The sequence below is a fragment of the Phyllostomus hastatus genome, unplaced genomic scaffold (genome assembly GCF_019186645.2).
Source record: "Phyllostomus hastatus isolate PE091 unplaced genomic scaffold, TTU_PhHast_1.1 phas_scaffold_755, whole genome shotgun sequence".
NCBI lineage: Eukaryota > Metazoa > Chordata > Mammalia > Chiroptera > Phyllostomidae > Phyllostomus > Phyllostomus hastatus.
Window position 1 is genome coordinate 13,296,966 of NW_025334039.1, and position 15,707 is coordinate 13,312,672.

At 48.9% G+C, this 15,707-nt stretch overlaps 1 protein-coding gene across 1 annotated transcript; it reads right to left on the reverse strand.

The window, feature by feature from the left end:
* Positions 1 to 11,010: 11,010 nt before the first annotated feature.
* On the reverse strand, positions 11,011 to 15,571 carry RBP5 (retinol binding protein 5). The gene is made up of 4 exons (XM_045826524.1): positions 15,356 to 15,571; positions 14,890 to 15,068; positions 12,569 to 12,670; positions 11,011 to 12,106 (listed from the first exon to the last, which is right to left on the reverse strand). The coding sequence occupies exons 1-4, from the start codon at positions 15,426 to 15,428 to the stop codon at positions 12,053 to 12,055; spliced, it is 408 nt and encodes a 135-aa protein (XP_045682480.1). The 5' UTR covers positions 15,429 to 15,571; the 3' UTR covers positions 11,011 to 12,052.
* Between the last annotated feature and the right edge of the window lie 136 nt (positions 15,572 to 15,707).

Consider the following 15,707-nt stretch of genomic DNA (forward strand, 5'->3'; position numbering starts at 1 on the left):
AAATCCAAAAAACAAAAAACTCTGTCTTCAGTGTGAGCTCCATTCCCCCCCTTTACTCTCCCAGGCCTAAGGAGAATTTACCATTCGGACACTGTGGCATGTACACGTACACAGATATTCATTCATTCAACAAATGCCTAGTGTGTGCCAGGTATTCTAGGTATAGAATGTATGGAAATCTTTACATTCCATTTGGGCTTATATTCCAGACACACACACACACACACACACACACACACACACACACACTTCTCATAGAAGAATCTGTTGCTTTCTCCAGTTTGCATGTAGTCATATGGCTCCTCACACATGCAGCAAGTTACAGACCTAAGCAGGTACCTTCTGGATCTTTGTTTTCTCCAGGCTAAGGTTTAGGACAGCACAGTCCCTGGCTATGAGGGGATGGCAGGAGGGTGATGGTCAGGAGAGACACAGTTCCCCAGGTATAGTCTTGGGATGAAGTTGACCCTGTGTGCCATGCATCAACCCCAGCCGCCCCAGAGGATAGTCTCCCATCTGCATCTTAGGAGCAGCAGGCCCCACTGGCTGGGCTTCTCCCCTCCCCAGAGACCACTGACACATTCCCCCTCATCCAGCTCTCAGGGTCACCTGGAACACCTGTGAAGGCAGAGACACACCCACAGGGGTGAACAATGGTACCAACCCAAGACCCATGTGATGGGAACAAGCCAACTAAGGCTCCCATCAGGGCTGGGGATCCACCCATAGTCTCCCCTCAGAGCATCATTCCCTGTTCTCTGACAGTCTGATGGGCAGGATTGTACTCTGTTCCTGAGCTTGCGCTCCAGGACTCTTGGAGAGCACCTGGGCTAGCCCTTTTCTTTCTTGGTAATGTTCTGGAGGAGAGGAAGAGAAAGGCCTTAAAAGAAAACTCCAGGGCAGGCAAGGACAACTGTTCTGATTTGTATGGGACTGAAGGCTTTCGGGGGATGTGAGAAAGTTCTGGGTGAGTTAGAACAGTCGGTCACCCTAAATGGACAACGGTTAAAGTGCTGGGTGGAGTCCTGGTGTGAAAGAGGTCATGGAGCCAGGAGGGTCAAGAGACAGTGACCATACCTACAGCTGGTGTCTGGAGCAGCCCAGGGCCTGGATGTGGTCCCTGCTTTCAGGAATCTAACACTTTGGATATGAGGGCCTGGTCCCATCCAGGGGGCGTAGCTACAATGAGTGTTAGGGTCAGGGGAGAAGGCCTCCAGGGACTTGGGCCTGGAGAAGGAGCCTGCTGGTTTGTGTGTAGCTGATCACAGCAGGCCCATGAGGGGCTGGGCTGGGGAGTGGTGCCCAGGCCTGGCTTTCAGGAGCACTCCTCCTGCCCTGGGGCCTCCTCCCCAGCCGGCAGGAAGACAGACGTGGTCATTGCTTTGCAGTTTGTAGCCTGGGGCAGGAGCAGAGGTAGCTGCCCAAGTAATTATGGCAGAGATGCAGGGCCCAGAACTCTTAGGGCTGGTCCTGCTTGGGATGGCACACTGTCCACACCTGGGAGTGGGGAGAAGGGAGAATGAGGGCTTGGTGATTAGGCTCTGGAGCCTTGGGGAAGGGAGCAGGTCTGGGTGAGAGCTAGCACTCTTTTCTTAATTTTATCATCATGAAAGGCATTTGCTCATCTTGATCTGTCTGGTGGCACAGGTTGGTGCTGGGAAAGGTTGTGGGGGCCAATACCCTGAGCCTGCACCACCTTCCTGAGCTCTAAGCTCTGCACATGGCTGTTCTCTGGTTGAGTGATCCCTGGATCATAATCAGGTTGTTAGCTGCTTGAGTGTCTCAGATATTTCTACCCTGTTCCCCTGAACAATGAGTACATGGGGCAGACTCCAGGCAGCCTAGCTGAGACTAAAAGAATGCAACTTCAGTTTGAGCTATTGCTCTTCTCAAGACAGTTTGCAGTTTGAGATAAGCCAAGTTAACTGCTAACTGAACAAAAAGGCAGTATACTCTTTGGAGGAACATTACAGAATCCATAGTCTTTTTTTTTTTTAAATCCTCACCTGAGGGTTTGTTTATTGACTTTTAAGGAGGGAGGGAGGGAAGGGGGAAGAGAGAGAGAGAGAGAGAGAGAGAGGGAGAGAGAATACACCCTAAATGGGGATAGAACCCATAATCCAGGCATGTGCCCTGACTGGGGATCGAAATTGCAACCTTTTTTGGTATATGGGACGATGTTCCAACCAACTGAGCCACATGGCCAGGGCCAGAATCCATGATATTTATAACATATCAATCATCATATAGGATACAATTCAAGATTATTCCAAAAATGAGGAAACAAAAACACAAACCATGTTGAAGAGAAAAGACAACAGTACCCATCCCCCAAGATGACCCAGATGTTGGATTCAGTACCCAAGAATTTTAGCACCCAAAGATGCAAAGAAAAATATGCTCGTATTAAAGAAAAACAAACAGGAACATAAGCAGAGAAATAAGAACTTTAAAAAAGAACCACATCTGAACTCTGGAACTAAAGGATGCAATATATGGAATTAAAAAACAAAAACTGGAGGGACTTAGTAGAAGAATGGAGATAGCAGAAGAAAGAGTCAGTGACCTTGAAGATAAATAAGCAGAAATTACTCAATCTGAGAAAGAGAGGAAGAAATTTTTTTTAATGAGCAGAAACTCAGGGACTTGTGGATATATATATATATATATATATATATATATTCATTCTAATAGGGGTCTTCTTAGAGTCCCAGAAGGAGAGAAGAGAATGAGGCAGAAAAAATATTCAAAGAAATAATGATGGAAAGTTACCCAAGTTTTGGAGAAGGCAGGTATGTTTGGGTTCAAGAAGCTCAGCAACTCAAAGCAGAAAGGGAAATAAACAAAAAAGCACATGTAGGCCTATCAGAGTCACACTCCTGAAAACCTGAGATAAAAGGGAAATCTCAAAGGCACCCAGAGAAGAAGAGCACACCGCAAACACAGAACAACGTTTTCAGTGTCACTGCTTTCTCATCAAAAACAACACAGACCAGAAAGAAGGCAGTAGAACAACATCTTTAAAATGCTGGGGGAAAAAATCAACTCAGAGTTGTTTTTCTGGTGAAAATATTCTTCAGGAATGAAGATGAAATAAAATCACCTTCGGAAAAAAGAAAACTTAGAGAATTTTTTATCAGTAGACCTGCATTATGAGAGACGCTCAAGTTTCGTGGGCCAGAGGCAAAGGAATCCAGATGGAGGAACAGAGTGGTTGGACAGATGAAGGGAAATGGTAAACCTGTAGGTAAATGTAAAATATATATTTTCTTAATGTTTTAAAAATACATATGCCTATTTAAAGAAAAATATAGTATTGTGCGGTTTATAACACGTGCAGATGTAATATACATGGCAATCGTAGCATAAAAGATGAGGGTACTCACATGGTTACCAAGTTTCCTCACCCAATATTAAGTCTAAAAAGATTCAGAAATCAAGGACGCAGTTTTCTGCAGAGCAGTGGTTTTCTACCTGTGGTCTGGGGAGCTCTGGGGGTCCTTGAGATCTTTCCAGGGGGTTTATGATATCAAAATTATTTTCATAACAATTGTCAGATATTGTTTGCTGTTTTTTTCTCTCTGTGTCTCATGAACATACCGGGAGTGGACAGAGGCTACGTGGGGTGTGACGACATCATCCCCTCACAGCTAATGGAATGTGTGCTTATGTTTATATCCTTGTGTTTTAAAGTTTTCTGAGCTTTACTTTTTTATACAGTGAATATGAATAGATACAACCTACTCAGACAAAAGCTCTTTGGGGTTCTCAAAGATTTTTTAAGGGTGCAAAGTTTAAGAACAACTGCCCTAGAGTGACCACTAAAAATGAAAAATTTTCAAAACGAAAGGCAAAGAGGTGTAGCTAAAAGGAACAGATAAATTAAAATGGAATTCTGAACTCTAAACTGGTTTAATTTGGGGAACTTGTTTCTAAAAGGGTGACCTTTTAGGAATCATCCTGGTTTTTCTGAAACTGAGGGGTTTCCCGGGACAGGGGGCATCCAGTCCTAAAACGGCGGAGTCCCAGGCAAACCTGGCGAGCTGGTTTTTCCTAGTCCTTCAGCCATCTGTTTTGTTCCCCTTTCCCTTACTAATGGGAGCCAGTAAAGAGCCAAGTCCACACCTGCTCTGTGTGTGGGTCCCCAGATACAGGTTGAGAGGACTGAACAAAGGAAATAAAGGAAACAAGCTACAAGATTGTAAGTACACTGTGTTCACAAAAATAGAAAACACGAGAGAACAATCTAAAACAACTGACTCATTAGAGGGCTGTGGGTGATTTGAAAAATGTTTCCCTGTTGAGTGAAATTTCTGTAATGTGATCAAATCACTTTGATACTTAGAAAAATATGTATTTGGAATTATAATGGTGACCAGATGGCTCCTTCTGAGACAGGCTAGATTGAAAGGATGAGGTCACGGATCCTGAGGATGCTGCTTGGACTTGGCTTTAGTGGCATCTGTAACTCATGCAGTTAAAGAAGAACTTTTTGCCCTTGGATACAAGCTTAGGCCAGACAGGGCCCTGTCAACCCTGGGGAGCTTATGTCTGGAGACACCTGATGTCCCGCTGTCTCAGCTCACCCCCTCCACTGAATTTTGTTTCTCATTAACTGAGAAGGGGCAAAGAGCAGAAGCAGGGAGAGAGGAAAGTCTTCAAAGTTTTGATGTGGGGGTGGGAAGGATGGAGAGAAAGCAGAGGAAGTAGGTAGGCTTGAGTGTAGGAAGTACATAAACGTATTTCAGAATTTGGATTTTTATTTTTGAAATTTCTGCGGGTGCTGCCACTGGCTGTCCTGCATGGAGAAGGACCCAGTGGGGGTGGGGGTTGCAGACCAGGGAGGTTTTGCCACAGCCTTTATTTTGGCCTTAAACAGGAAAGAAAGGGGACACCTGCCTACCTTTAAACATCCTTTTTTAGACTTCTGGAAGGGCCACGCTGAGGTGTGGGCTCCTCGTACCGGGTGCTCAGAGGGTGTCTGGGCTCAGGGCTCGCGTGGAAGGGCCCGTGGAGGAGTGCAGAGCCACACCAGTTTGTGGCTGGTCGGGCTTTTCCTGCCACAAGTCACCCATTCCTCTTTTCTCTCTTTCTCTTTCTTTCTTTCTTTCTTTCTTTCTACCTTGGCAAAAATTGAGGCTATGGTGCTAGGATGAGGGTCATTTGTGATGAAATTCCAAGTTGAGAACAGGTGTTCATTATCTGTTGTGTCACAAGTCACACACTTAGTGCTTTAAAACGACAAATGTGTTATTTCACACACTTTCTGAGGAAATCAGAAGAGCTTAGATGAGTGAGTGGTTTTGGCTGCGGGTCTCTCACAAGGCTTCCTTCAAGGTGCTGGCCCTGGCTGCAGTCACCTGAAGGTTTGCCCAGGGCTGGAGGGTCTGCTTCTGAGACGGGTCACTCATACGGTTGTGCACAGGAGGCCTCAGTCCCTTGACACAGGGCCCTCTTCACAGGACACTTGCCTGCCCACATCATGTGGCAGCTGCCTTTCCCCAGAGGAATCTAAGACACAGCAAGGCTGAGCCCCAAATATCTTTTAAAAAACGTTTTAGGTGTATAATACAGTATTTTGGCTGTAGGTACAACATTGTACAGAAAATCCAAAATACGTTTTATCATCTAGCCTTAGAGGTGACATAGGGTCACTTGTGCCATATTCAATTGGTCACATGGACCAACCCTGATACATTGTGGGAGGGGACTGGCGACACGGAGGGGAATGCCAGGAAGCAGGGATCACGGGGCCACTTGGGAAGCTGGCGGTCACAGAAGTAGACATGTTATTTTAGTACAATACATGCAGGATGTTATTTTTTGCGAGGTATGTGTATTTCAGATGCATTAACCTGAAGCCACAGTGCCCTTGGGGAGTCTAGCCCTCTCCTCCCCCATCTTAAGATCTGAAGGGCCCCTCCCCCATCTCCATCAAGGAGCAGGACTGCATAGACAAAAGAATGACCTACAGGAGACAGAGCACAAGAGGAGTGGGGCTTTGGGAAGATAGGAAAGGGTTAAAAAGGACCAAGAAGCTGTTGAAAAGGAGACAGGGTGGGCAGGAAGGAGAAGCTGCAGACAGAATGCCTTTTCTAACCTCGGGGAGGTTAACCATAGTGTGAGCTCATAGAATCTAGGGTTGCAGGCCTCACACCAGAAGATTGTCCAGAGGGCAAGTTCAGAGGCTGGAGATTCCAGTTCCAAATCTCCCACCCCTGGGGCTTTGGGTGGACTGTCAAGCCTAAAGCCCAGTCCTTCAGTAAAGGACTCTTTAAACATACTGCCAGTGTGCTCTGCTTGCTAACAGCAAGGCAGCTCTGCTGTATGCTGCACCATCCCTTCCTTCCACACGAGGAGTTCATGGGTGAGGCTGTTTGGACCTCAGATAATTGACTTGTTTATTAGTCTGTGTTCTAGTTCCCTTTTTTTCCACCAAGACTCTAATAAATCTTTATTCAAAGAGTACATTCTTGTCCCATCTGTGTTACTCAGAAAGAAAGGAATGGTGGGGTGAGGGAGTGGTGACCGGCTGTGTTGGTGAGGGGAGCCACCGGGAGGAGGAGTGAGTGCTTTGGGATCTAGCTGCCCCTTCCCATCTTGGGGCTCTCTCTCCATTAGGGACCTCGCAGGATAAGCTTTAGTTACATTCAGTGGTTACAAGACAGTGGTTTCCTTACAGCTGGGCCAAGGACAGGGAGCCAGGGTGTTTTGAAAATAGCTGGGAAGGAGAGTAGAAGGAGTAGAAGGCAAGAGAGTAGATCATTCATAGACATCAAGGCAGAACCGACCAGTCCTGGGAGGAAACAGAGTCACGCAGAGTGAAATAATTTGCCCAAGATCACAGTGACTCCTCAAGCAGTGCTTTCAGCTCTGCCCTGCCTGCCTTCCTGAGTCAAGGAACACCCATGTCTATGGCTCGAAGCAGTTTTCTCAAACAGTGAATGGAAAAGCCACACCCACAATACACACCTCTCCCCACACACTGTTCACGGAAGAGAGGTGTGAGGACATAATTAAACAAGGGTCAAGTTGACCCTCTGCCTCCGGGCTCATGTCCCGGGTGGAGAGGGCTGGTGCGGTCCAAACTGAGGCACGGATGGAAGGATTGCTGGGGCTTGGTTAGCGTAGAAAGATGACAGGAGATATGCTGCAGGGCACCAGGGGCAGGAGGGTGGAGGACTCTCAGGCAAGAGGAAAGCATGAGAAAAAAAAACCCAGGGCGGCGTGGAGGGTGCTGGCATCCATAGGGGAGATGGGCCAGGAGCCAGGAGGGGTGGAGGGGGAATGGCTGTGCCTGCAGCTGGTGGCTGGAGGAGTCTGGGGCCTGGACCTGGCCCCTGTCCTGGGGGGGTCCAGCCCTTTGAATTGCGTAGCTTCAGTGTGGACTGTGGGCAAGGAGTCCAAGAGGGACAGGGGTGGCGGTGGAGCGTGAGGGCTTTGTGTAGAGCTGACTCTGCAGTGGCCCTGGGCCTGGGCGGCTGTCCTGCCATCAGCTTCCCTCTCTCACTGGTGGGAAGGCAGGAGTGGCTGTTGCTCTGCAGCTTGCAGCCTGGCCGGCACGGGCAAACGTGGCCACCAACATGCTGACACAGGGACTTTGCAGGGTGGCACGCTCGTCTACGGTGGTAAGGGTGCATGGGATACACTGAGAGACTCTGGTTCTGAAGCCTTGTGGGGAGGCAACAACTGCCTTTCACCCCCATCACTGCCCCCACCCCCCGATGTTTCACCTGCCTGGCCAGCCAAGGTGAGGGCTTTATCATCTTTCAATCTTTGGTGTCAGTCACTTACACTTTGGTATAAACATAAGCCACTGTGTGACCTTAGGGACATTGACAGTGATGTCTTATCCTCGACTGTAGAATAGAAGGCTTTGCTTCCAGTTACAGGGATTTTAATCATCAAGGTAAGAGGTAGGAGATAATAAAAGTAATAATAGCTAAACGTTGCCAATGCTTACTCTGTTCCAGGTACTGTGCTGAGTGATTTGACATGGAATCTTTACAAAATTCCTAGGAGGAAGGAAGTACCTTTGGCATTGCCTTATATGACCAGCAAATGTGGCTTATTTACTCTACGTCAGTGGCTTGTATATTCTCAAATTGCTCGTATGAAATGGCACTTTGATACCAGGGTGTACTTACCTGACCATTATGTAATACTCCCTCCCAATCATGGGTGCCATTTTAGGTTCATGTAGAGCCCTCTGAGGCAAGTGGTTTATCCATGAACCCAATAGCTTGGCTATGCTGGTGACCTTCAACTTGGGCACTACCCACTGGGGACAGAACAAAGGTGCTAGGCCCCCCCTTCCTAGTGGCCAGAACAAAAGGGGGGGTAGGGGGAAGCGAGACTTGGGACTAGGTGGACGCATGGAGGCAGGAGTCTCATTCCCAGAGAGATGGTGGGCCAGGAAGTCCTTGAGAGGACAGAGGTACCCTTGATCTTGCTGGAAGGGTGAGTGTGGAAAGTCAGCTCCATCTCATGGCCCTGGAATCTAAATGGCTTCAGGTGAGGGTTGGTATTTGGTGTGGAGCACAGTGCCCCACAGAGCCAGCCCAGAGCCCTTCTGGGGACTGAGATTTAAGAAAAGAGGAGGGAGAGCCTGGTGGTGCTGGTTCTTGCCCTTGGCCAGGCAGGGCCATTGCTTGTACCTCTGGCCTCAGAGGCCTTGGCTACCATATTTGTTTCTTTCTGCCCTCCGTGCAAACGCAGGTTGGCTACCTCAGAGACCTGCCCCGAACCCATTGATTTGCCCATTGGGCCCCCTCACCCTTTCACTTCCTGCTCTACCTGCAAGGTCTTCCCCATCCTCACTTGTCCATAATGTCCATAATGACACTGACTTGGGGTGGCTCCAGCTCAGTGCTCAGGGACCCTGATGGCATGGGTGCTGTCATGATTGAGAGGATTACAGTGGGAGGAAGTTGGGAGAGATGTCCCTGAGAGCTGGGTATTGGAGGTGGTCCCGAGGCTAGGTAGGAGAAGTGAATTCCAGAGGATGAAGAGCCACCTGTAGAAGGTCAGAGTGGGGTGGGAGGGATCAGGCCATAGTCAGGGGAAATCCCCACCCTCATCTTCACCCTCAGCCACAGGGAACTCCTGGCTTGTTACTGCCCTTTGGGTGTTTAAGCCTAGACCAGACGGAGTTCTTGCCTCTTGGTGAGGGAATAACATTTGGGTGGGGAAAGGGATCAATATGGACAGGCCTGTGTTCTTTCTTGGGATTTTACTATTTGCAGTGACTTCAAAGGGTCCCCAGGATCAGGTTCTTAGCTGGGATGGCCTTTGCATTGCAGGGTTGAGGGATTTCCTGCTTCTGCCTGACCTCTCTGGGCATGTGGGCTGAAGGGAGAGGGGAGCAACTGGGGAGGGGTACAAAGCTAGACTGCCTATCCTATCTTCTCTTGGGCCCTCTCCCAGAACATGGGGCCTGAGTCCTTGGGCAGCACGTGGTCCTCTGCTGCAGAGGACACACACCTGATCCTGTCTTCCTGTCCACTGTTGGCCAGTTTCTCCTGAACAGAGGTACCTGGGTTGACTCAAAGGATCATTTGGCATTCAGGCTTGAAGGTTGTTGGTAACCATACAGTGCTATCTTGCCTGGGTGGAGTGGGAGTAGGATAGGGGCCTGGCATGGGGCTAGCTTAGATGGGTGCAGTTATTTCATCTCACATGGAAGTAAACACTTTGGGTTTCTGATCATTTCCCTGGGATCTAAGACTGGTTAAAAGAAAATCAAAGTCAGTCCTGGGATCCATAGCTTTGTGTTCCCCTGGAAGGGCTGGGGTGAGACCCACCTTAGGATCCATCCATCCATCTACGGCTGCTTCCTCCTTCTTTGTCTTTTTTTTTTTTTAAACATGTGCTAGTGCCCTTGGTGACTATTTTTTTCTGTCTGAAGATGAATGAAACAGCCTGATTTGAATGAGGGCCAGGGTCTTGTCAGGGTGAGTATGCAGGTTGGGAATTTGTGTTTGTGAGTGAGTGAATGAGTGAGTGAATGAGTGAGTGAGTGAGTGTCTGTGTGTGTGCCTCTAGTGGGACATGGAATATCCAAGAAGGTGGTGGAGGAGGGAGGACAACTTGGTGGCTCTCTGGCTCCCACTGCAGTGAGAAATGCTCCCTACTGCTCATAGGGGAAACAGCACCCAGAACTCTTCACAGTTCTCAATAGGTCCAGGCTCCCAGGTCCCTGTAGATGCCTTGGTAACTGCTCAATTCTCCCCTGGTTGCTTGTGTTTCTTTGGGGGTCTTCAGGCCTCTGCCTCCTGCACGGGTGGGGTCAAGTGGAGGATGTGGACCTGTAGTGTGGATGCTCATGTCATGAGAGTTTTGGGGCATTGAGGCTGCTTTTACTTGAGCCTGCCTGTCACCATGGAGGCCTCCAAGCTTCTGGGTCTGGCCCCCTGGCAGGTCTCCAGTGAGGGGCACTGAACTGTCTCAAAGAGAGACCAGTCCTGTGGGGAGAGGCTTGGACATGCACTGTGAATTCGGAGTGGCTGGGACAATGTGTTGACCTGGTGACTTAGATAGTGGGTGAATACTGTCTAAGTCACCCATGGTATTCACCATGTGTATGGTGAATACACATGGAGCATTGTCCTTTAGCTTCTCTCTACCTTGGAAGGGGACAAGGTAGAGCTCAGCAGCCCTCAGGGCTTCTGCTGGGCAGTCTGTCTGAGAGGAGGGCTCTCCACTCCCAACTCAGTTGGGGTCATCAGCAGAGAGGCTGGGCTGGGAATAAGCTATTCAGTTCTACTCTGAGTTCTTTTCTTGCTCTTTTCCAAATGCATCGCAGGGTGTGTGGTAGAGTCCGTGTGGCAAGCCTACTTCTTGGCCAGAGCCCCAGTGACTGTCCTGAATGTGTAGGGGGCCTTCCTTGCAGGAAGAGGGGGCAGAAGTGTTCATTTAACAAGCACAGGCCAAGGACTTTCCCACATTCCTGCCCCCACGTCCCCAGCCAGGCTTTGTCCCCACATCATACTGAGTCCTCTTCTCTCTGACTTTTGTTCTGAAGTACTTTTATTCTGAAAGAACCAAGGCCACTGGAAGTAGGGAGGTGCCAGAGGCAGAGAGCTGGCCCTGAACTTGAATAGGCCCTATCCTTCTGGGACAGGGCAGTGATTCTAGGATCCTAAGGGAGGGGCCTTGCTGTTCTCAGTTCTCCCTCTTATCCTCTGTCCCCAGTCTTGCTGGATTTTAAGCAGAGGGTCTCTATAGCCAGGTTCGTTGGTCTTTTTCCTATCGTTGCCTTTGCATCCTCATGAATCTCATCCTTCTAGCCTTTGGTCTTGTATCTTTTGTCTGCTACCCTTCTCAGTCTTTTCTGGCCTTCTTGCTGCCTGTCCTTCTCAAAGCAGACATGCAAGCCAGGTCACTATTTAGAAAGTCCCTCAGTACTGTACAAAGGGTCTTTCCCAGTCACCTCCTTTCCCCCAGCATGTAGGATGGAAGTATAAGGCATGTATAAGGAAGTGTATGGCATGTAGGATAGCCATAATGCAATTAGATGTTGGTAAACTGAACTCTTTGTGGGTGGGGCTGTGCCTCGGGCATGGTTCTGTTGAGCATATGAGGCTTTTTCCAAAATAAGGACAAGGAAATGGGCAAAAAGGCTCCACCATTAGTTCCTGTTTAAATTCTTGAATCCCAGGCAGTTTTGCAAAAGATCCACCAGGATAGGGTTTCCACGAACCCCCAAATGCTCAAAGCTTAGATCTTTCTTAGATGGAAAATAGGAGGCCAAATAAACTAAAGACAGTTGAGATCGGTTATTCTCAAGGGCCCTTTCCCCTTTGCCTGTTTCTTTCATCCAGAGGCCAGACCTTGAACTGGATATGACGTCACTATTGGGCAGTGGAGTGTGTGAACAAAAGGACTTTGGCCTTGGGGGCTGCAAGTTATAGATTAACATGGGGAGGGGTGAGTGATGGGAAGTGGCCTGAGAAAGGGATTGATGACCTAGGACAATCCGGGCTTGAAGGGGCACAAGCAAGAGGAGTCTGGGGACCGGTGCTGTCTGGAGCAGCCCTCAGCTCCTCTCCGGCTACTTGACCTTCCTGAAGACCTGCTCACACACAGCATCCCTTGCAGTCAGTTCCTGGGGACAGAGTAGCAGTGATGAGGGGAAAGAAAGTTCTTGCCAGCTGGAGCTCCTTTCTCAGGGTCTTTGACCTCCGTTTAATCCTTCAGAATAAATCAACTAGAGCATTTGATGTATGAGGAATTGTATCATTGTTCCAGACCCTCAACTTCTCAGCCCAGAGGAAGGAAGGTAGCTGGGTCAGGGAATGGGAAATGGTGAAGTCTCCATCTCTCCAGTCATGATTTATGGACATTTGTTTGACTTGGAGCCAGGGCCCATCTTGGCTACTCTATTTTACCCTCTCTCTCCTCTTCCCAGTGCTTGTGTTTCCCTTCCTTGGTTGTTGTCTTTGGAGATGGGGGCATGGTGTGAAGTAGTAGACTTATCCAATTTGGGCAAAGGGATGAATCTTAGCTGGAGGTCTCTCTCCTAGACATACTCATTTGGGTCCCCCTTTCCAGACCTCACCCAGCTTACCAGGTACAAATTCTCTCCTTCCAGCCAGTGCCTCCAGCCTCGGTTGGGCACCTCCCCTTTCTGCACGCAGACCAGCTGCTCCTCCTCCCAGGTTACTATGGTCTATAGGCAAGGCAGGAATAAAGGAAGACTGAGGGGCAGTCCCACTCACTCTGGCTGGGCTGCCCCCTTTCACCCCACAGTAGGTACTGTCTTGCTCTCACTGTTTCATTCTGAGAGAGAAAGTTGCTCTGTTTTAGGATTTCCATCCCCCACTCTTAAAGGCCACTGAGGGGGCTGGCCCACAGTGTGTCTACAGTGGAGCAGAGCAGAGATGGAGCAGAATAACCTGGGGTGAAATTGGCGAGTGGGTGATGAAGAACGGAGACTTTGTCCTCTGGATACTTCTGGTTGACCTGGGAGGAGCTTTGGGAGAGAAGATAGATAAGTTGGGAGTCCCACCAGGGAATCTCTTCCTCTTTCCCAATTTCAGGGACAGCTGGCGTGTCCCTCCCTGAGATGGAAGGATCAAACCCCCTAAGTCAGAGCTGGTTGGACCTGGGCATTCCAATCAACACTTATTGAGCCTTCCATAAGACAGACCCTGCTAAGTGAGGAGCTCAGAACCCTGATCAGACAGAGCAGCAAATGGGTATCCGTGATACCAGGCAAGACTGTCGAGGATGGGAGTGAGGAAGGAAGAGCAGAATCTTCAAGGAAGTGAAGAGTTAATTAGATTGGAGCTCATGGGAAATTTTTAGCAAGGAAAGTAACAGCATAGAGGCAAGAGAAGAGGGCAAACAGTTCTCAGAGGCTCTAACCTAGTGCGCATGTGGGAAGGACCCTCGTGGGCCGTGTACAGCCTATGGACCTTATCTGGAGTGTAGCAGATTGTCACTGAGAGGGCTAATTTCGGGCACCGGGTGAGAAAGGATGGCCTGCATAGGATGGTATGGTGAGGAAGGCTGGGAAGGAACAGACGAGAGCTATGAGGAACAGCAGTGTTTGGTAGACACATAATGGGCCTTAAATGCAAGCCTGATACATAATCGAAACAGTTCTAGTAGCTCTGTTAGAAAAGTAAAAAGCAACAGGTAAAATTAACTTTAATAACATATTTTATTTAACCTAAATCATCCAAAATATTATAATTTTAGCATGTAATCACTATAAAAATTTATGAAATGTTTTACATTCTTTTTTGTATTGTCTTAAAAATAAAGTGTGTACTTTATACATGTAGTATGCCTTAATTTGGACTAGTTACATTCTGAATGTTTAATAGCTATCTATAGCTAGTAGCTCATGTGTGGGAAGGTGCAGAAAAGTTATAAAGACTTCTTGACCAGTTAGATGTGGTGAACGTGTGTGTGTGTGTGTTTGTGTGTGTGTGTGTGTGTTGGGAGCCCAGAAGTAAGGGGTCATGAGATATTGACTGTAACTCCCAGCTCTTTGGTACTGTTAGTTATTACCATTAATAGAGACAGGAAATATAAAGCTGGAATAGGTTGAGGTAGGAAGATAATGACTTTGGGTTTAACCTTGGGACATGCAGATGTAAACATTTTGCAGGCAGTAAAAAATTTGCCCTGGAGCTCAGGAGGTAGCTCTGGCTGAAAAATACACATGAAGGGCAGCCTGTAGATGGTAGCTGAAAGCAGGGGTGTAGGTAACTGGGCCCGTGGATGGTGTCCAGACAAGAGAGACAACATCAAGAATGAAATACGGGGGAAAAACCAGTTTAAGAGATTATTACGGGAATCTAGGGTCTGCAAAGGAGACTAAAAGGAACATACAAGAAGCAGAAAGAAATGCAGGAGAGTGGATTTATAGAGGAGAAGGGGAAAAAGACCCTGTGGTGATGAAGAGGGTCAAAGGCTAAAGGGTAAGCAAATGTTTGCTCCTTGGCTTCAGGGTGATCTGCTCTTTTTGTCCTTTTGGCTGGTGATAAGAGCCAGGCAGGGAGAGAGTGGGAGTGGGGAGCACCAGGAGTCCGTTATCCTGGGGACTCTGCAGCCTGCTGTGGGGGTCATTTCCCCTGCTGTGTCTGGGTGAGGTCAGATGGAATGTAGCAGATTGTTATGGAAAGGGTTCAAGCAAGGGAACGACAGGTTGCTTTTACGTGTTAGAGAGGTCCTTGTGGCTACAGCGTGCAGAGTGGTTTAGAGAAGGGTGAAGACCGAGGGCTAATTCTGGGCACCGGGTGAGAAACGAGGGCCGGCACAGGATGGTATGGTGAGGAAGGCTGGGAAGGAGCAGAAGGAACATTGCTTTGCCCCACATTGTTAAGAGGCACCTACCTGCTCATCCACATCCCCTCCCCCAAGCCTGAGGAAAGGTACCTGGCATTTTCGTCCATCCACTGCCCTTAGGTCCTCCTCAAACTCCACTCCCACCTCGAATTCTACAACATAGTTGCGGAAGGTGCTGAGGGTCTTCACTGTCATGTGGTTGCCCTGATGGTCAATCTCCTTGTCAGGCTTGAGCAGCAGCGCTATCTTCCGCAGAGCCAAGTTGATGTCTGTGGAGGTTATCTCTCAGCCAGGGCCCTCTTAGGCCGCCAGCCCGGGCTTCCCCCACCTGCAGCAGCACCTTGGGGCTGGGAACTTTCCCTCAGCTGGGTCCAGGCTATGGATTTACTCCCTCCCAGCCATGCACCTGGCTAGAGATGGATCCCAAGATAGGTACCAGCTCCTGAGCCTTTCTGCACTGTCCAACCCCTGCATGCCCCCTTCTCAATGGGATGGAGAGTCAGGAAGGGAGAGGGAAAAGGGAGAAAAAGGGGTCTGAGAGGGGTGAGGCCATTACTTAGGGCTTGCAGGTAATCCTCCATGTTCTTCTGCGAGACAAAGCAATAGTAGCCGGTGAGGTTGGGAGGCATTGTCCAGGCTGGCCAAGATGGCAATCGAGATGTCAGGAGAATGTAGAAGACAAGAGTGCGGAGGGAGGGCTGTTGCCTGGCAGGTGGGGCTGAGGGACTCCAGGCAGGCTTCCACACACAGAGACCGGCTTGTGTAAAGGTCTACGCTGACCAGGGTTTTTATAGAGCTGGCGCCCTGTTGCAATAAGAGCTCCTACCAGACTTCCTCCCTCCCCTCCTGATGAGTTTGGGCTGGTGTCTGCTGCCTGAGGGAGGGACAGGGACTTGGCAAGGTTGTGC

Excerpts from the sequence above, each read along its gene's own strand:
- RBP5 (XM_045826524.1), bottom strand. The coding sequence starts at position 15,428 with ATGCCTCCCAACCTCACCGGCTACTATTGCTTTGTCTCGCAGAAGAAC. Across the intron at positions 12,671-14,889 it reads TGGATGGACGAAAATGCCAG|ACCATAGTAACCTGGGAGGA; the intron begins GTACCTTTCCTC and ends CCTTGCCTATAG. Across the intron at positions 12,107-12,568 it reads AAGGAGAGAATTTGTACCTG|GAACTGACTGCAAGGGATGC; the intron begins GTAAGCTGGGTG and ends CTCTGTCCCCAG.